The 22116-nt window shown below is 47.2% G+C and overlaps 1 protein-coding gene across 1 annotated transcript in view; it reads right to left on the bottom strand.

Annotated features, from left to right (window-relative positions):
• LOC139278184 (dynein axonemal heavy chain 5-like) overlaps window positions 1–22116 on the bottom strand; it is a 382562-nt gene that overhangs the window by 256152 nt on the left and 104294 nt on the right. Inside the window, exons 19-20 of the mRNA XM_070896837.1 lie at window positions 15516–15639; window positions 13616–13846 (exon numbers count right to left, since the gene is read on the bottom strand). Coding sequence (XP_070752938.1) covers window positions 13616–13846; window positions 15516–15639 — 355 coding nt within the window. The remainder of the gene's footprint in view (window positions 1–13615; window positions 13847–15515; window positions 15640–22116) is intronic.

The following is a 22116-nucleotide window of genomic DNA, read 5'->3' as shown; positions in this document are numbered from 1 at the left end:
TTTAGTTATTCTGTTCAGAATTCATCCAACTAGATCCTGTCTGGATTTTTCAGAGGTAAGGGAGTAGGATAGATCAGTACAAATACAAGTGAACTGAGATACACTGTTATTTTTGATTACTGCTAAAATCTCTAACAACCCACATAATTCCTTTAAAAGATGACATGAAGGATCACTCAGTGCGACTTTCTATCTAGAAAGCCATGGCTGGGCTGTCGACTTTGCCATGACTTCTGTCAGTGCAGCTGCGCAATTGGTTGTTAATAAGTGCATTTCTGAGAGGAGGAAAGTGAAAAGAAACTTGGTAAATCTTCAGCACCTCCCCCGCCCCCTCACCCTAAATCAAAATGAGGTGCTCCATCCAGTAGGCAAGCGAGAAAAACTCGCACAATGAAGAAAGAAGAGTAATTGATCATCAAGGATGGACTCAAACCAACCGACTTGTGCTTTACTAGCATTCAGATCTAATACTTGCTCCAACTACTTTCAATATTCAGTCCCATCTATCATTTCCAACAGCTTTGAACAAGCTACCTTTAATGCCACACTTTGCAATTTACTAATTCAAGGTTCAATGTTCTACTGCTTTAATTAGAGTGCTTTAGTGACCAAATGATTCATGTAAAAATATTTAATTATACATCATAAGCTGAGAAGACCAGGGGCTAGAATCTTCACTTTTTTTGCATGCTTAACGCTCACTTAACACCCATTTTACCGCTGAAATGATGAATAACGCCCATATATTGCCTATTTTGGCAAAAATGGAAATTGACGGGCTTTTTTAGGAGACTTATCGGCGAGCATTATTTTCCCCATGGGCTTAACGCCGAGAAAAAATATTACCGCCCGCCCACTTTCTTTGGGCGGAATCAGCAGAATGGGCGAATTCAACGCCCATAATATCGGGCAGCACTACTTTCCGCACGAAATTAACGCCGAGATTCAATATTAATGTTTTTTGTTGTAAAGAGCATAATTACCCAAAATAGCAGCCATGGAGATCTTCCATCGTCAATTTCACCACCTTGCACCCATATCGCCCAGAACATCACTCACTCAAAAAACCGCCCACAAAAAGTGGAACTAACCGGGATGAGCGCCAGCGGTGTGGCTGGCATTTGTTAAACCCCACTCTTACGTGAGGAGCTGATATCGGGAAGATTTGCCTGAAAGAGCACTTATGTGAGTGACAACGTTGACACACTGCTGTGTGTGTGCAGCTCAGACATCAATGGTGCCCATCACTTTGGTGCCAGTTAAAGTTTACGTTGATTGATGTTAAGTTGTATTTAACCCTTTCATGGTAAGGAATCACCAGTGTGTAATGGTCCAGCTATCTGAGACAATGCGCAGCAAGGTTATGTTCAATAACAAAAATTTAATACCAACATTGGTCTGAAATCATAAGTATCACAGCCAATAACTCAACCCCCGCCCACACCCCACTTTTTCCACCATTGACATAAATCACATGTTCAATATGTCCAGCAACACAGAATACAAAGGCAAAGTAGGAGCGTGGTCCCCAGCCCCCATACATTGCAACAAATTGCATACACCCAGATGGAGATATAACACAGCCATCACCTGTGCACATGCACCTCACTTTCCTTCCCTCCCTCCTTCTTCTCCCCACCTCTACCCCTTCCCCGCCTCGCTCCACGGCGCCTGGCCGAGGAGCTCCTCAGGCGGTGTCTCATTGGGGGGGATGAAGGCAGATGCGTTGGTTGCACGGGTACGGGAGCAGGGGGTGCTGAGGGGGCAACATTCTCTGATGCAGAAGCAGGATCTTGGTCCTTGCTCTCATCTGTCGTTCGCAGTGGTGGTGTGGAACCTAGGGGTGGAGTGCCACACTCGGGGACCATTGGGAGGCCTGTGACAGCAGTGTTCCTGATTATTGCATCCAGGGACTCCGCCATGCGTGGAATGAACTCGGTCATGGTGGCCAGATGTCGGGTTATGCCCCCCAATGCTTCGAGGAGCTGGTCACCAATGTCTACAGTCCTCCTGGATAACTGTACCATCTCTCCGCTGTCATGTCTCGTGGAACAGACCTGCCGCATCCACGGGACCTCCGCGGGGTCGCCACCATCCTGGGGACAAATGGGGTGCCCTGTGTAGAGGTGCTTGGGGTCGGTACCTCCAGAGTGGAGGCAAGAATGACCGGAGGACCACTAGATGGCCTTGGGGTGGAATTTCTTCTGGAGTGTGGCGATGCAGGTTCTTCAAAGTCCGCGCTCTCATCCGTCGAGAACAGACCCAGCGGATTGCCGGGCGACAATTGGAGCTCCTCAGCACCAGACGTAGTAGGATTCTCCGCCGACTCCTGCCCCGTGCCCCCACCTTCTGGCCTCTGTGGCCTCGCCTGGGGCTGCGCTGCTGGCTGAGCTGCAAGACACAAATGAGGTTATTCGAGGAGTAGGGGGTGCTAGGGTCACAAGGTGAGTCCAGCGCTACACACAGTATATGCACGACAAAAGCACCACCGCTCTCAAAATCATCGCAGACATCACATTTTGTTGTGTATGCAGCACACAAATCACTGACTCCACACGGTCTGGTGTTAATCTAACTTCGTCCTTTATTGAACAGCCTCAGAGTGACTCTCAGGTGTGGTGGTCAGCCTTTTATACTGCCTCTTGCTAATACTTTCAGGTTTCCAACCACAGCGCTATCTGTGGTGTACCATTGTGCTTATTATACATTTAAGGTACCAGGACGATACACATCAATACATAACATCTCACTTCCCCCCCGCAGTCCCGAAGCCGTTGCCAGGGATCTCGACCTTGTTTGTCCAACGGAAGGCAGGTAGGCATAGAGAGTGCGTTAGTATGGTACATGTTATCTGGTACAGGTGTGCGTCAACGGGTTGCGGGTACACTGAGCAGTTACATTAAATAGTTATTGACTGGTAACGGATCCCTGATTTCCTTATTAGCTCTTATCATAAATTGTACTTCATATCCATTATTTTACTCAAACACAGTGACCATTCAGCATTAAAATATTAATTCTTATTATAAATCTGCCATCTCACATTAACATAGCTCATTTTAGACTCGCTCTTGCCTTACAGAAGTCCTTTATGGGGACCACCACGTGGTAAGGCCCTTTTAAAACTCCCGGGTGCATTTCCTTTTTAAGGCGCCATCTTTGATGCAGCAGGATTCCATGAGGCTTCTCCTTGGGCTCCGCCATCTTTGATGCTCTGCTGCTCTGGTCAAGAGGCCGCCGCCATCTTGCTCTCCACCGCTCCGGATGCCCTCCGCTTCCGCTCCCCTCCGCTGCCACCTGACTTGCCGCCTCTCCTGTGGCCGTCGTCGTTGCTTCTCCAGCGGCCACCGTAGCCACTTCCCCTGCGGCCGTGGTGGCCTCTCCAGCCGCCGCACTTGCCGCCTCCCCTGCGGCCTCCGTAGCCGCCTCCCCTGCGGCTGTCATGGCGGCCATCCTCCAGCTGCTGCCGCCGCCCGACTCTCCCTCTGCATGGGCCCCTCCGATCCTCCAGCCATCCTGGATCCCTCGCACCCCGCCCGCAGCGCCCCGCCAGCTCACCTCCCCCCAACTAGGCCTGCCTCTGCAGGGCTGCTTGCCTGTGGGGCTGAGGCTGCAGGATCTCTGGGGCTTGAGATCCGGGCCTGGGGCTTGCCTGTGGGGGCTGAGGCTGCAGGATCTCTGTGTGAGGTCCGGAGCTGGGGCTTGCTCTGCTTGCCTGTGGGTGGATTGAGGCTGCAGGGTCTCTGTGTGAGGCCCGGGCCTGGGACTTGCCTGTGGGTGGATTGAGGCTGCAGCTCCAGCTCGGTCGGCGCTGCTCTCTGGGAACCCGGGGCACAGCAGCACCCTGGGGAGCAGCAGTCTGTGGAGTGGTGAAGTCTTCCCAGCTCCTACGGACCATCCCCATCCACCTCCGGCTGAGGAGTGTCGGCCCATCGCCTGCAACGACCCACAAAGGTAAACCGTGCGTCTCGTCCCCGTGGGATACCTGCACCTCCGCTCTGCCAAGAACAGGTATTAGTTCCCTGGTGTAGGTACGCAGCTTCACCGTGACTGGGACCAGCTTGGGTCGTGCAGCTGGGTTAATCCACATTTATCAAAAGTTCTCCGACTCATCAACGACGGACCCGAGCCCGTGTCCACTTCCATACTCACAGGGACTCCGTTGATTTTTACTTCCATTATCACTGGGGGCGAATCGTCGGTGCACGTATACAGTCCAAACACCTCATCTTCTTCTGCCTGCTCCTCGCTGAACAGTAGATCATCCCCCATCTCCTCAGCCACATGGTGAGTCTGATTTCTTTTACACATGCGCTGAAGGTGGCCTTTCGTGTGGCAGGTATTGCACGTGTACTCCGCAAACCTGCACCGGTGAGCTCCATGACTTCCTCCGCAGCGCCAGCATGGTGCTGCTTGATTGGCCCCCCTCAGCGCACTCTGAGTTCCAGGACCCCGACGTCCGTGCTCTCTGCCCTGGGCAGAGCCACGTTCTGCAGTTTTGTCCGTGGTGGGCGCTATCCTGTGGACAGTGCCTGCCGGGTTCGAGACTGTGTGGATTATTTGCTTGGTGCTGCAAGTCGAGGTCATATATGCCCGGCTGAAGGTGATGGCCTTTGTCAGAGTGACTGTGGGTTCCGTGGCCAGCAGCTTGTGAAGGAGGCCCTCGTGGCCAATCCCCATAACGAAAACGTCCCGCAACGCCTCGTCAAGGTGTGCGCCAAAATCACATGGCGCCGCGAGTCTCCAGTGGTCCGCAGCATATTTGGTGACATCCTGGCCATCGGGTCTGCAGTGATGGTAAAATTTGTATCTGGCCATGAGGATGCTCTCCTTCGGTTTCAACTGCTCACGAATGAGTTCAGTCAGCTCCTCGTATGACTTGTCCCTGGTGCTCCCGGGTGCCAGCAAATCCCTGACGAGACAATAAACCTCATCCCCACAACTGGAAAGCAATATTGCCTTACACTTATCTCTCATTGCGTCCGTGTCCTCCGTCAGGTCGTTTGCTGTGAAGTAGTACTCGAGTCTTTCCGTAAAGGCCTCCCAACCATTGCCCACGGTAAAATCCTGTAGTGAGCCCAGAGTAGCCATGGTTGCGTGGAGTTCGTCCACTTCCTTGCCACCAATGTTGTGAATGCAGCACACAAATCACTGACTCCACACGGTCTGGTGTAAGTCTAACTGCTGTGACCTTCGTCCTTTATTGTTCAGCTCCAGAGTGACTCTCAGGTATGGTGGTCAGCCTTTTATACTGCCTCTTGCAGGTACTTTCAGGTTTTCCACCACAGCGCCCTCTGTGGTGTACCATTGTACTTATTATACATTTAAGGTACCAGGACGATACACACATCAATACATAACACATTTCATGACCATCAAGACATTGTGTATTGCAATGATTTTCATTAGGCAAGCCTTATTTCTGTGACACTTTCAGAAATCATTGATCATATATGGTTGTTCGGATATGAGTTGGTGTGGCATCTATTGATTTTACATCACACAATGGTGTAAGCTTTACTCACATGGCATCACCTCAGGGTCTGCAGATGCATCCGTGGCTGTCCGGGGGTGCTTCCCCACGAGTGCGAGCACTCACTCCTCCATCTCTGTGATGTCACTGGGGACTGGTGGGCCCCCCACCCGTTCGCCTCTGCACGGACCTCATCGTCGATAGCTTTTTCTGTAAAAGTTGACAGGACAACATGGCATGAGATCATTGCGTGATATCATTGCTAGATACTGCTGCAGACACTGATACACCACATAAACGAGAGATGTAATCATGATTATTATGATTATTATCAGTCTTTACCTAAAGACGTACACCATGACCGCAGGCTTTGAGTAATAACATTCCCGGTAAAAGTGCAAGACCTCACATCTGCTGATAGTCACTCATGACTGTTACAAATCAAATTATATAAATACATAAGTACATGTAAATCAATGTAATACTTACTCTTGCGGATCCCACAAGGTCGTTCCATCGTTTGCGGCATTGGTTGCCCTCACGCACCTCGTTGGCTGCCGACGAGACTACCTCAGCTATCTCGGTCCATATCCTCTGGTAGGCCTTTGAGGTGGGCTTCCCACACCCTCCGTGTGTCAAATCACCCCAGTGTGACTCGTCCCCTGCAGGAGGGAGGCTTTTGCCTCGTCCGAGAACCTCCTGGCTCTTTTGCGGTCTCCAATTTGCTCCTCTCCCATCTCACTGCTCTCTCCAGCGTCAGTCTCCACAGCGTGCTGTGATGCCTCCTCCTCTCCCTCCATTATAGGGCAAATTCGGTCAAATATGTGGCTGGTAACAGTTCATTTTTGTTTGCCTTCTTGCTGTGAAGCTCTAAAGTCTCCTTCCTTCCTCCCAAAGCAGCCACACCACACCCAGCCACGCCTTCAGTCCCTTTGAGCTCCCTCTCTCTCTGTCTCCTATGCATGTCATGGTGATAGAGAATTCAAACAGGCTGCATTTAGACAGGCTGTGAAAATTCACAGACACCAAGTCAGAGATGCTACATGAGTGGGAGCATGTTGCATTAAGTCATCAATCAACTTGACATTTTAGGACCTTTGGGTAGCGAGCCAATTAAAAGGTTAAAAGACTATTAATTGAGCCAATAAGGTCAAAGAAGGCGAGTTCTTTTCTGTAAATTGATCCAGGTATAAGTACAGCCATTTTGACCATGTGGTCTCAGAAGGACAAAGACCTGGCTTAAAGCCAAGAGCTTGTTACTGCTGCCAAAATAAAGATACATTAAAACTACAATTGGAGTTCGTATTTCATTGGAAATTAAGAGATCTAACAATTTTGGCATCACGAACAGGATCACTGAGGGAAGAAACTGAATTTTGGACATCGGACCTACATACTGAGGTAAGGACTCCTCTTTATAAAAGTCCTCGGTCAAAAGTCTAAATTCGCCTCTCCTTCTACGCGATTCCGAAAGCCTCCGGTTTGCGAACCCTCCGGTTGGTAGTCGGCTCGAGGTCCCATAGACGTCTAACTTCGGCGGTGTGTTAGTTAATTAATCACCGACCTGTTGATCGGCTAGCAAGCCTACGACTCGAGACCCCAGTAAAGAAATCAGTATTATGGCAGCAGGAGATAAGAGCAAAGAATTGCCTACAACTGTTAAAGGTGGGCAGGCACCACCTGAGGTTTCGCTAGATGAGATTCTCGAACAGTTGAAAGAATACATAAAGCAACAATTCAACTTATCTAAAACCTGTATTAAGATCGAACAAAAGTACGGAACCTCCAAAGGACAATGGTCCTTGGACGAGATTAAAAGGGTCTGGGGAAAAATGACCCGTATGAAAAATAAAGAGCGAATCAGATGGTCCCTAGCGGTTATGGGACAGATTCGAAAGTGGAAAGAAATTATAATGCGTTCCCAACATGATCGAGAACTGACCAGTACAAAGGACCAATTGCAAGCTGTTTGTGAACAGCTCCGACAGAAAAAACTTGAACTTGAAAAGTCGGAAGCAGAAGTTAAAGATCTTAGAGGTGAAATTAAAGAATGGAAAAAATCATTAGGTCAAGAGACAGTAATAGGAAAACAAAAATGTATTGGTCAATTCCCAGGGTACCCATGTTTGGATAAATTAAAAGCGCAAACCCGAAGTAACGACCGAGGAGTAGATACAGATTCTGAATCCTCCGACGATACAGGGTCGGAGGATGAAGAATTAGGGGTGTGCTTTGCCCCGTTTAAAAAAAGACGAGTTGTAGTCAAATCAGAAGAGACTGCGGATGAGGATGGAACCAAAAAAACGAAGAAAAGGCTGTATGAAAAATACTTAATTCATGATCCGGCAGACCCAGAGAAAATTGATAAATGGTCCAAGGAATTGCCCAATCCAAAGAAAGGGGGAGTAAAAACGTGGGACCAATTGGACCGTTTAAGAAATATATATCAACTTCATCCCTGGGACGGAGTGAAAATTTTGACCATAATGGTGCCAAAAACACAGGGAAGAAAATTGCACAACAAGGTAGAAGAAGCTTTGGGGCAGGATGAGCAAGAATTAGATGCAGGATGGGCGGCGATTACACACTGGCTGCAAGCCTTCAGTCCAGCTAAGACAGACTGGGGAAAAATTGCAGCCTGCCAATAGAAAGGAACAGAGGAGGTCCTGGAGTATGACGAGCGGTTTAGATGCACGTGGCTAGAACATTCGAGTATGAATAATACAGATGAGGAAATGGATGAACAAGTGTTTGGACCCCTGAAAGCAACTTTCGTGACAGGACTAAAGCCAGAACTGTCCAAAATGCTAAAGATAGTGTTACCGGACTGGGAAGGTAGAGGAACTACCTTTGCAGAGTTGGTGGATCGATGTAACCAATTAGATCGGGATATGGGAGCTAAAGTCCGAGCTGTACAAGCTATGGGATGGAAATCCCAGGATTCCGATAAACAGTCATTAGGAAAATTACCCGGAAAATGTCATTATTGTGGGAAAGAAGGTCACTGGGCCAAGACATGCAGGGCAAAACAGCAAGGTCATGACCGGGGAAGAGGACACAGCCAGGCCCAGGGATACAATACAGCCAACAAACCAGGCTTGTCACAAGATAATGACCTCATAGAAGCATTTAAGCGACTGACAATACAACAACAGAAGGAGTTACTTGGGATAGCAAAAAACAATTAGAGCCCACCCTGGTCCACCTCCTCGCACTAATACAACAAAGGGGAGATGGGCTATATATAACTGTGAGGGTGGGCGATAAGGATGTGGACTGTCTTTTAGACACAGGGGCGGAATTAACATGCTTACCCCTACAATATGGAGACTTTTTGCCGTTGGATGGTAGGGCACGTACAGCCTATGGAGTTGGGGGCCATAAAATGGAAATTAAAAGGTTAATCCCGCAACTATGCTCCCGATGTCAGAATCGAGGGAGCAAGAGTGGGGAGAATGTGAACAGCATGACTGCGTGGAGATTTTAAAAGAAACAGAAGAAGCAGCCTTAGCAGCAGAGGAGCCTCTGCACAACCCAGACCTCATCCTGTTTACAGATGGTTCCTCCTTTGTTGACAATGGTACCAGAAAAGCAGGATGGGCAGTTACAACTTTATATGAGGTAGTGGTAAAAGGATGTTTACCCTCAGGAACATCAGCACAACAGGCCGAGTTACGGGCCCTGTCAGAAGCATGTGGACTAGCAGAAGGACAGACAGCTAATGTCTACACAGATTTGCGTTATGCTTTTGGAGTCGCTCACGACTTTGGTCTGTTATGGCGGAAAAGTGGATTCCTCACTGCTGCTGGTACACCTATCCGAAATGGAAAAGAAGTCCAAGACTTACTGGAGGCCATACAATTACCTCAGGAAGTGTCCATCCTGAAGTGTAAGGCCCATACCAAGGAAAATACCATAGCAGCACAGGGAAATGCCCTAGCCGACCAGACAGCTAAAGATGCCGCCTCACAGGGCGTTCTCCCAGAAGAACCAACACAGATGTGCAGATTGAAAGCACTCAGGACTCTGACACGAGACCTTCAAACAATGCAAGGCGAGTGCTCCCGAGTGGAAAAATGGACATGGATTGAGGCAGGAATTAAGCTATGTGAAGATGGTGTCTGGAGACAAAGAGTTACCGACAAGCCAGTCACGCCACAAGCGCTTATGCCTTTTTTAGCCCAACAGATCCACTCGTGGGGACACTTGGCCTCACAACAGATGACGGCACGGTTCCAGAAAAGCTGGTGGGGTCGGGGATTTAAAAAACATGCCCAGCTGGTAACAGACCGCTGTGTGGTCTGCCAGAAAAATAATTCTGGACCCATCACGGTAATGCCCCAACTGAGGCCCCCTGCCCCTGTCGGACCATTCCAGCATCTGCAGGTTGATTATATAGCTCTTCCTTCATGCCAAGGATACACTAACATTCTTGTCATGGTCGACAGATTCTCTAGATGGGTAGAAGCTGTCCCAACTAAAAGAGCCACAACCAATCACACTGCAAAGGTCTTGTGTAAGGATTACATTCCCCGATGGGGAGTCCAGAGTAGCATTGACTCAGATCAGGGAACACACTTCACAGGTGCTGTCTGTCAAGAAGTCTGTAGGTTACTGAACATTACGTGGGATTTACACTGTCCTTATCATCCACAATCATCAGGACAAGTAGAGCGAATGAATCGAACTATGAAACAACATCTTGCCAAATATCACCAAGAAGGAACACCATGGCCCCAGGCACTACCAATAGTGCTATGTAGTATTCGGGCAACCCCGAACAGAACTACAGGTCAAAGCCCATTTGAAATTATAACAGGAAGACCCATGTCGCTGCCAGGAACTATCGATTTAAGGAAAGCTGATGTTCACTTAATGAGTGACACTTTGTTATCATACTGTCAGAACCTAACCAATGCTATTAGTTCTGTTTCCCGACAGGTATCGGCAGCTTGGGGTAATCCACCCGAAGGAGGACACGACATCATCTCGGGAGTCTGGGTGTATGTGAAAAAGTTGCATAAAGAATCTTTGGGTGCCAAGTGGGAGGGACCTTATCAAGTGTTATTGACCACCCAGGCAGCTGTTAAAGTCCAAGGAAAGAAAGCCTGGATCCATGCTTCACACGTTAAACGAGCACCCATAACTGAAGCTGAAATCTAATAAGGACAATTACTTTTTGCGAAAATGTATATATTTACTGTAATATTGATTGTAGGTATTCTAGGCATAGGCCTACTTCTTACTAGCCGACCCTCTGCACCAAAGGGAAATAGTAGAGTAGCAAGGGAATTACATGTAAATACCTTTTTATATATGTCGTACAGTTATGCCAAACAAGGTAACATTTCTAGTTGTTGGGTGTGTGCGCATATTCCTATTCACTCAAAGGGAGGGATTCCCTTGAGGCCAGTTCCCTTGAATATCTCGGAAATGGCTGAGTGGATAATTAATCAAAACAAAACAGGCAATGCATTTCAGGATACAGAAAACTGGGCACGTAAATGGAAGTCAGCAGGTTACAATCTGACTACCTTTGAAGGGGGATAGCAACCGTGCTACAATAATTCCAAATGGCCCCCATTTTTTGTTATCACTAATACAACGGGAATAGGAAGACCGGGGGAATCGGTCTGTCTGATTGGAAACATCAAAGGAGGACAAAATATGGGGTATAGTAACTGCTCCCGGAATTATAATCAAGCCACGGAACCGTCCAAACTGGGCCGATGTGGGAATTTCTAACATAACGGGGATTCTGAATAAAACAGATGGAAAAGCCTGGACAGGCCCCGGAGTGTTGCTGACAAAGAAACAGCTAACATTCATTGCCTATAATGGCACTTATTGGGTGTGTGGCCACAAGGCCTACCCTTGGTTGCCCCAGAATTGGACGGATCCTGCTATTTAGCCGACATTGTGCCTTATATGTATCATATAAAGTCACTGTCGGAACATTTACACCGTCCTAAGAGAGCTATCACAGGAACAGAGAGGTTCTTTGCCATTCTGATCCCCAGGTATGGGACCGCCAGACTGGCAAGGGAATCCATTAACATGGCATCCGTTGTGGAACGGGTAGCCAATGATACCTCAGAGGCCCTAGTTAAAATCAATGCAGAAATGGTAGCAATCCGCACAGTAGCCCTACAGAATAGACTGGCCCTTGATTACATCCTGGCTGAAAAGGGAGGTACTTGCGCCCTACTCGGAACTGAGTGTTGCACATATAGCCCAGATAGCTCCGAAGAAATTACCCACTTAGCGGAGCATATCCAAAAGGAGGTAGAAAAACTTAAGCAACCCCCATCATTCACTTTGTGGAGTGGAGCCACTGAATGGCTAGGTTCAATAGGAACTTCATTGGTGGAAGGTTTAATTCTATTTGTTGTAATTGTTTTACTTTTATATTGTTTGTTTATGTTGATTAAATGTTGTTGCGACCAGGCGGCTGTAGCTGCTGTCCCTAAGGTGAGACATTCATAGCGAGGGGATTTGAGTACAGAGGCAGGGAGTTGTTGCTACAGTTGTACAGGGCCTTGGTGAGGCCACACCTGGAGTATTGTGTACAGTTTTGGTCTCCTAACTTGAGGAAGGACATTCTTGCTATTGAGGGAGTGCAGCGAAGGTTCACCAGACTGATACCCAGGATGGCGGGACTGACCTATCAAGAAAGACTGGATCAACTGGGCTTGTATTCACTGGAGTTCAGAAGAATGAGAGGGGACCTCATAGAAACGTTTAAAATTCTGACGGGTTTAGACAGTTTGGATGCAGGAAGAATGTTCCCAATGTTGGGGAAGTCCAGAACCAGAGATCACAGTCTAAGGATAAGGGGTAAGCCATTTAGTACCGAGATGAGGAGAAACTTCTTCACCCAGAGAGTGGTGAACCTGTGGAATTCTCTACCACAGAAAGTTGTTGAGGCCAATTCACTAAATATATTCAAAAAGGAGTTAGATGAAGTCCTTACTATTAGGGGGATCAAGGGGTATGGCGAGAAAGCAGGAATGAGGTACTGAAGTTGCATGTTCAGCCATGAACTCATTGAATGGCGGTGCAGGTTAGAAGGGCTGAATGGTCTACTCCTGCACCCATTTTCTATGTTTCTATGTCTATGTTTCTATGAGACACCTTGCAGGTCCCAGCAGACCGTCTGTACGTGGCACAGGGGTATGTTATGCTTAAGGGAAGGTTGTTTACTGGTTGAATTAAGGTATTGATTTAGATTAAATTGGAATAAGGTTAATTAACCTACTAAAACCACACTTCCATTGTGGCCACGATGGAACTCGGGTTGGTGTAAATTTGTGTGGAAGCTACTAGTCCGGACATGTGGCGAAATACATCAACAAATTTCAGAAGGAAACTCTATTAACATGTATGAAATTATTTTATAGAATGGTTAACCAGTGATACCTGATGTTTTATGATTCAGTTTGTGAAAGAATCAAAGGGGGGATTGATAGAGAATTCAAACAGGCTGCATTTAGACAGGCTGTGAAAATTCACAGACACCAAGTCAGAGATGCTACATGAGTGGGAGCATGTTGCATTAAGTCATCAATCAACTTGACATTTTAGGACCTTTGGGTAGCGAGCCAATTAAAAGGTTAAAAGACTATTAATTGAGCCAATAAGGTCAAAGAAGGCGAGTTCTTTTCTGTAAATTGATCCAGGTATAAGTACAGCCATTTTGACCATGTGGTCTCAAAAGGACAAAGACCTGGCTTAAAGCCAAGAGCTTGTTATTGCTGCCAAAATAAAGATACATTAAAATTACAATCGGAGTTCTTATTTCATTGAAAATTAAGAGATCTAGCACATGGTGACCCTTGACCTCCTGAATCGCAGAAATCGAGCATTGCCATGCCATTGCTAAGGACGGCCACACCTTACGGCAGAAGGTCAAAAAAAATTTAACGTTACCGCTCATTTGATATCGCTCACAGTAACGCCCATTTTCAAAAATGTAAACTAGGTGTTTTGAGAATGGGCGAGAAGCCGGCGATATGAAAACACTTTTTTACCGCCCATGCCGGAAATAATGCCCATTTTTTGAGCGATAAGCCCAAAAGTGGACGTTCTAGCCCCAAGTCTTTAGACATTCACAGGCAAAATCTATGAACCGCAGAATCGTACCCTGATAATGGACCGTGGGTGAAGTCTGCATACGTTTTCTCAGCATTTCAAGGGTATTGCGTATGACCTTAATGAGCGCTTCTATGTTTCGATGGTTGAAATGTTTCAGCAGTTCCTTTGCTTCTTGCTTCAGAAACTTGGGGTCTTTTAACTTCTTTGCTGCTGGGGTTGAACGAGCATCTGGAGAAAGGCCCATTGGGGATTGCACAGATACTTTTGTTTCCTTATTTTCTGTCATGAAAAGTAAAATGTTGTAAATACCTCTAACCAAATTGATACAAATCGTCTATTCTCCAACATCCCCATTCAAAACGTACATAATTTTGGTATCACCTCTGTATGTCAATGATGCCCATAACATTCTAATTCACGGTACTTATCGTGTGCAGGTTTACATACATTATTCCATGAATGATGAGCTCCAAACCCCATATACGCTGTCAGAGGGAAAATGAAAGTCATAGCAATGTACTTGCCCACAAAGGGAACTCCAAGGGGCAGTTAACTAAAGCCTATCTTATCATCCTCCAAGCACTTTGGTAATTGGTTAGGAGTAGCCAATCTAACTTCGGATATACAAAGTAACCCAAACAGAAATACTTTATAAATGCAATTTAAAAAATATTGTAGAACATTTCTGAAAAGTTCATGACCTCGAAATTCAGACACACAGCTCCCGATTCCAGTTGTGAATTGTCCACAACATCTTTCCTGGCATTCAATAGTTTTAAAATATCAAATTACATCATTGACCTTTTTACTAATTGGGGTTAAGACCAGTAATAAATCATGTTGTCTTTTCATTTTGAATTTTTGCCTGCCAATATAATTAATTGCATTAAATAAGTTCCCAGCAAAATTAAGTGTCACGAGGGGTTTTATAATGCCAAAGTCAGTTAAAGTTAAGTTTAAGAGAGTTGATAACACCCTACATAAGTAACCACTTGAGAAATGTGGAAGCATTTCAAAATTGCTCAACTCCCAAAGCCAAAGCACATTACCCAATGGTGTCACTTCCATTAAAGCATGGTTTGTGTCAGGTGTACCCAAAGACTTTACATTAGGTCCAATCTCCTGTGATGATATTCTACTACGCCTGCTATACATCCTTCAATAGCGAGAAGGGGAAAATATTACCATGTGATCTTTCTAAGATATAGCTAACACTGTAACTCTGGTTTTATATTAATAATCTGATTTAATTAACAATATATCTCAGTGACAGGAACATTAATCCTTATTAAGACAATGGGGCCGAAATTCAGGGTCTCAAAGAGACCCATTAATGCCCATTTGCAGTGGCCATTCATAAAAATTGAATGGCCACCACTTTGGGGTCAACTGGCCAAGGTCGGAGATTTTTCGGCTTGGACCCCATCCCGCCCGAGAGGTTGCACCGCAAATTTTAATCAATAAAAATACTTACCTCTCAATATTCAGCTGAACCCGTTGATCCCCACTGCGCTGTGCCCCCGGTAGGTTTTTCTGGCGGTACACCATCTCCGAACTGAGTGCAGCCCGGCAGCCCTTAAAGGGGAGGGCTCAATGCCGCGGCCCAGCCGAAACCCTCCCTGGTGGCCCGGTGGCCAAAGATAAAAAATGATTGAATCTCTCCCCTTTAACGGAGTGGAGAGAGCGTGGTGATGCACACACGCTGTGACGTCACCATGACTCCACTACTGATTGACAGCGGTGGAAGCCACGTCTGACCCATTTTCAGCCAGTCAGCCTGGCTTTCAGTCTAAGGCCCACCCCCATTATGAGTCATGTCCTGTGGGACTTTGAAAAAATGTCAAAGTCCTGAAAATGGCTCTACCTGCCATATCAAGGATTCCACTCTAAAAACCATAGGTGAATTTCAACAGCAACATGTAGGAGGTCCTTGCCAGTTTCCTTGTACCTTGTATGTCATCATTTTCATCATCTGAATCCACATCGAGCAGCATGTTAATGAGTTCATTGCTTGCGACTTCCACCAGCTTACTCTTATATTGCAGTGACTGAGCTCCATTAATGCACATATCCTATTGGAAAATGAATGTTACTTGAAAATTAAGTTTGTTCCAATTTTTATAAAATATATTTGTTTTTCAATATATGTGCATACAATGAAGACAAATATGTCAATATAAACAGAAAGAAAGAGAAAATAAAATAATAGGCTAATTTCCGCAGCTCCGAATCAACAAAATACTATTCCTCGATGTTTAATTGATCACGCTAATCTTTCCAACACCTGAACTCTCCGTTCCTACGACTCTGGCCTCTTGTGCACCCACCTCCTTTCACACACCATTCGTAGATGAGCATTCATCCATCTAGGCCCACACTGAGGTATACTCTCTTAAAACCTTTGTGTCTCTCCACTCCACCTTAAAATTCACCTCTTTGATAATGCTTTTGGTTACCCCTCCCTTCTTTTACCAAGAACCATTCAGGGTCTGGAACAAAGTCGCCACCAAGTGCAGTTCTCCCCTGAATGGAGTGGCGGCTGTCCTTCAGGAACCGCTGCTCAGGAATCCGTACCTCCACGACCGCAGTTTTAGGTGACAGGCGGACGAGAGGGCTGTGTTTGGCAAGGTCACCAGGGTCAGGGACCTGCTCGATGGCGGAGGAGCGGGCTGGATGGCGCCAGACGTGCTGGCACGGCGCCTAAACTGGGCCGATGTCCGGTGTGCGGCCGATGCCATCAAGTCGCTAAAAACAGCGCCGTTAGGTGCGGCGAGGAGGCTCAAGCACGTGGGGAGATCCTGTCCGAACTGACCCTCGTCTGGACGGAAGTCTGGAAGGAAACCTCCCTCGGGAGCCGGCGCCTCACAACTTGAGCCGCCTCGGGGAAATCCCCTCCGTGCCTTTCAGTTCAGCGCAGAGGGGTTTCCTATACGGGCTGCTTCTGCACACTCTCAACCTTGCCATCCTCGTCTGCCATCCGGACATGCCATGGCGCACCATCTTGCCGTCCAGAGGAGGCAGGGGTCCCCGATGGAGTGCACTCTACGCGGGAGTCCTCCCACTATTTATCGGGGAATTGGCCTGGAAGGTGGTGCACGGAGCAGTCCCGTGCAACAAATTTTTAAGTCGGTTCATGGGCTCCCACGTCGTCTGCAATTTCTGCGGTCTGGAAGAGTCCGTGTTCCATTTTTATATAGAATGTGCGAGATGGCAGCCCCTGTTCCATTATTTAAAGGGGCTGCTCCTCAATTTCTGGTTGCACTTCAGTCCCACACTCCTGATCTTTGGGCACCCTGTGCAGAGGGGAGTGGGTAGGTCTGAAGGTCTCCTTGTAGGATTGCTCCTGGGCACGACCAAGGGGGCCATCAGCCGATCCAGGCAGCGGGCGGTCGAGGGGGTCGTTCAGCCCGACTGCCTGCCTCTCTTCCGCGCTTACATCTGAGCCAGGGTATCCCTGGAGATGGAGCATGCGGTGTCCACCGGTACGCTCGGAGTCTTCTGCGAGAAGTGGACGCCGGAGGGACTGGAGTGCATCATCACCCCTGGCAACCAAATTTTAATTTGATTTTATATGTTTTAAAGTTTAATTTATTTTTATTGCCGGGTTTTAGTGTTCCCCTCCCCTTTTATAGGGGGCACTTGTAAAATTTATGGTTTTAGTGCCCAAAAATAACTACAAAAAAAAAAGGGGCCTTGAAAAGTGTTTGGAGTGTCCCCCAGATCAGGGGGCACTTGATTTAACTGTTTAATTTTGTTTCACAACTAAAAGAGTTGTAGAGCTGTTGGAGGCATCCAGACCACCATGCGGGGGCTGCCTGTCTTTTACCAAGAACCATTCAGGGTCTGGAACAAAATCGCCACCAAGCGCAGTTCTCTCCTGTCTGGAGTGGCGGCTGTCCTTCAGGAGCCGCTGCTCAGGAATCCAAACCTCCTCAACCGCAGTTTCAGGTGGCCGGCGGATGAGAGGGCTGTGTTTGGCAAGGTGACCAGGGTCAGGGACCTGCTCGATGGCAGAGGAGCGGGCTGGATGGCGCCAGATGTGCTGGCACGGTGACTATCCTGGACCGACGTCCGCCGCGCGACCACGTCATTGAGTCGCTAAAAACAGCACTGGGTCCTGACCCCATGTGTTGCGGAGGCTCAAGCACGGGGGCTGATCCTGTCCGAACTGACCCCCGTCCGGACGGAATTCCTCATTGGCGCCAAGCCACGAAACCTCCCTAAGGAGCCGGCGCCTCAGAACTTGGGCCTCCTCCGGGAAATCCCCTCCGTGCCTTTCAGTCTGCGCGGAGGGGATTCCTGTACGGGCTGTTCTTGCACACCCTCCACTTTGCCATCCTCGTCTGCCATCTGGACACGCCATGGCGCACCATCTTGCCGTCCGGAGGAGGCGGGAGTCCCCAATGGAGTGCTCTCTACACGGGAGTCTTCCCTTTATTTATTGGGGATTTGGCCTGGAGGGTGTTGCACGGAGCAGTCCCGTGCAATAGGTTTTTAAGTCGGTTCACAGACTCCCAGGCTGCCTGTAATTTTCGGGGTCTAGAGGAGTCCATGTTCCATGTCTACGTTGAAAGTGTGAGGTTGCAGCCCCTCTTCCAATATTTGAAGTGGCTGCTCCTCAAATTCTGGCTGCACTTCTGACCCACGTTCCTGAGCTTTGGGCACCCTGTACGGAGGGGAGCGGGCAGGTCGGAAAGCCTCCTTGTAGGACTGCTCCTGGGAATGGCCAAGGGGGCCATTAACTGGTCCAGGCAGCGGGCGGTTGTTCAGCCCAACTGCCTGCCTCTCTATCGCGGTTACATCCAAGCCAGGGTGTCCCTGGAGATGGAGCACACGGTGTCCACCAGTACACTCGCGGCCTTCCGCGAGAGGTGGGCGCCGGAGGGACTGGAGTGCATCATCACCCCCCGGCAACTAAATTTGAATTTGAATTAAGTTACTGTCAAAAGTTTAATCTGTTTAATGCGTCAGTTTTGGTGCCCGCCCCCCACCCCCCCACCCCTGCCCCCCACCCCTTTAATCAGGGGGCACTTGATTTATATTTGATTTACAGATGCAACCAAAATAGTTGTAGAGCTGTTGAGTTGTGAGTGGCTTAGTCAGTCATGTGATGTTCACAAGACTCAATAAAACCCCAGCCAGTTGGGTTCAGGGGATCCATGATGAGGCAGATGGTTGTGAGCCTGGTGGATGAACTAGTAATGTGCAATGTGATTGTTAAACCTTTGCTAATAAATCAACTAGTTCTTAATGGCAATGTGTTGCTATGAATTCTTAAACAAAGAACCCTTGAAGCACATACATTACATCTTTCTTTGGCTCAGCATCTGTTTTTGTTTGATTCCGCTTTCATGAAATGGCTTGGGAGTTTTTTTAATGTTAAAGGTGCTATATTAATGCAAGTTGCTGTTGACAAATGACATATATTTATATACCACCTGATTGCAACTCTCAGAAATGTCTGAAATGTTTCATATCAAAAATGACTTTGAAGTAAGTGCCTGTTGCTATGTAAATAAACAAAACGACCATATCATGAACAGTAAATTCCCATAAACAGTACAAACAAATGCTTAACCTATTTTTCATGATGTTGGGTAAAGGAGGAAAATTAGCCAGGGCATTGACAAGATATCCATTCAGAAAAGCACCCAGAAAATCAGCTTGGTAGGGCAGGAAGAAACGATTCAATGTTTGAGTGAGTCAAGCCAAAGTTAAAAGTAAAATACAAGAACTTAAGGACCCCAATAGTAATATTACAAACCACATGAGCAATGCGCTGTTACTTTATGTCAATAGCCACAAACCCTGGGTCCAACCCTTGTAAAGGGATAGAAACAGTGTTAACTGGGAGCCCCATTGTTTTTCTCACTCCAACCAATTTTATTTCTGTACTCGCCCTCCAATCAGTTTTGTTTTTGAAATTCGGATGTATTTGATGCCACTGTAGAGCAGTGGAGGGCATTCGAGGAGGAGATAGTGGGTGTTCAGGGCAAATATGTTCCCACAAAGAAAAAGGTTGCGACTCCCAAATCTAGAGTCCCTGGATGTCAAGAGGCATACAGGATAGGATAAGGCAAAAAAGGGAAGTTTATGTCATATACCGAGAACTAAACACCTAGAGGAGTATAGCACGCGCAGGGATGAAATTAAAATGGAAATTAGGAAAGCAAAGAGAGGGCAGGAAAATTTATTGGCAATTTTAATCAAGGAAAACCCAAAGATCCTTTATAAATACATAAAGAGCAAGAGGATAACTAAAGAAAGAGTAGGGCCTATTAGACACTAAAAGGAAAGCTAATGTGCGTAGGTGTGGTTGTTAATGAATACTTTGTGTCTGTCTTCAAAAAAGAGAGGGACAATGCAGACATTGTAGTTCAGATGATATAAACATAAAAGTGATTATTTGCAACAGTTTTTTGTGTGTCCTTCTGTGCATGCACACCCTGGACTCCACCCCAAACGTGCTACGCATGCACATAACCGCCCTGGACACCGCCCCCTCCGTCCTGCGCATGTGCAGATTCCTCTAACCCGAAACTGAAAGTGGAGCCTCTGTCATGAGGAGCCTGAAGCTGCTGCCAACCACACTGCTTTGCTGATTTAGACTTTTGCCTATAATATCACTGTGATTATCGACACAAACATTTTCGCGGCCTTCTGTGGGAGAGAAAAAATTGGAGGTAGTGACAGAGAGAGAGAGCGACTGGGGGAGAGAGAGAGACTGTGGGAAGAGAGAGTCACTGTGGGAGAGAGAGACTGGGGAGAAAGAGAGAGAGACTAGGGAGAGAAACTGGAGGATAGAGAGAGAGTGGGGGGAGAGAGACTGGGGAGGGAGAGAGAGAGAGACAAGGGAGAGAGACTGGGGAAGAATAGAGAGAGACTGGGAGGAGAGAGAGACTGGGAGAGAGAGAGAGAGAGAGAGAGAGAGAGAGACTGGGTGGAGAGAGAGACTGGGGAGGGGAGAGAGAGAGAGAGAGAGACGGGGGCGAGAGAGAGACTGGGGGGAGAGAGAGAGGGAACTCATGGAAGACAGATCACATTCTTCCAACCCCACTCCTTTTACACCCACACCCGATTTCTCAGAAAGATCGGTGCATATGAGACAAGGGACATCATTGGAGTGGATGAAACCCGGAAGTCACGACACTGCCCCTATTCACTTCATACCCAATAAATCTGTTAACAGTCCATGACCTACACATAATACTCCATCTATGGCACAGCGGGTAGGAAGTCAGGAACTTGGGCTGGGTTGAGGCAGGAACTTTGGCTGGGATGGAGCAAGAACATGGGCTGGGGCGCAGGAACTTGGGCTGGGGGGGGGGGGGCAGTACCTTGTGCTGGGGGGGGTAGGAACTTGGGCTGGGGGAGGGGGGCAAGAATTTGGGATGGGGAGGTCTTAATCTGTGAGTGAGAGCTCTCTCCTGTATGGAATCGGCAGATGGAATGGCACAAATTACACTTTGCAAAGTCATTGATTATGTAGGCATGGCGGTTCTAATTACACATTCTAGAGAAACTGCTGGATGTGTCTTATCCTCCAAGGGGACCAATCAGCAATCAAGTAATGTGATCAAGGGGATCCAATCAGAGCATTTTTCTGTTGCAAATAAACACGTCCATAAACATAGTGAGAGAGGAAGTATTAAGGGGTTTAGCATCTTTGAAAGTAGTTTAAATATATCCCAGGCTGTTGAGAAGCAAAGGAGAGGAAATAGCGGAGGCTCTGACCATCATTTTTCAATCCTCTGTGGCTACAGGTGTGGTGCAGGAGGACTGCTAACGTTGTGCCATTGTTGAAAAATGGAGAAAGGGCTAGACTGAGTAATTACAGGCCAGTCAGCTTAACCTCGGTGGTGGTCAAATTGTTGGAAAAATTTCTGAGGGACAGTATCAATTGTCATTGAGATAGGTACAGATTAATCAAGGACAGTCAGCATGGATTTGTTAAGGGAAGGTCGTTACTGACTAACTTGATTGAATTTTTTGAGGAGGTAACAAGGAGGGTTGGTGAGGGTAGTATGTTTGATGTAGTCTATATGGATTTTAGCAAGGCTTTTAACAAGTTCCCACATGCAGACTCGTCAGAAAAGTAAAGCCCATGGGATTCAAGGGAAAGTGCCAATTTGGATCTAAAATTGGCTCAATGGCAGGAAGCAAAGGGTAATGGTCGAAGGATGTTTTCGTGACTGGAAAGCTGTTTCCAGTGGGGTTCCGCAGCGGCTCAGTACTAGATCCCTTGCTTTTTGTGGTATATATCAAAGAAGTTTGCAGATGATACAAAAATTGGCCGTGTGGTTGAAAGCGGTAGACTGCAGGAAGATATTAATGCACTGCACAGATGGGCAGAAAAGTGGCAAACAGAATTCAATTTGGAAAAGTGTGAGATAATCCATTTGGGGAGAGCTAACAAGGCAAGGGAATATACAATAAATGGTAGGAAAATGAAAAGTATAGAGGAGCAGAGGGACTTTGCAGTGCATGCCCACAGATCCCTGAAGGTAGCAGGACAGGTAGATAAGATGGTTAAGAAGGCATATGGGATA

This window comes from Pristiophorus japonicus, chromosome 13 (assembly GCF_044704955.1).
Source record: "Pristiophorus japonicus isolate sPriJap1 chromosome 13, sPriJap1.hap1, whole genome shotgun sequence".
Taxonomy (NCBI): Eukaryota; Metazoa; Chordata; class Chondrichthyes; family Pristiophoridae; genus Pristiophorus; species Pristiophorus japonicus.
Note: the sequence above shows the minus strand (reverse complement) of the source record. Positions and strands in the feature narration are given on the sequence as shown.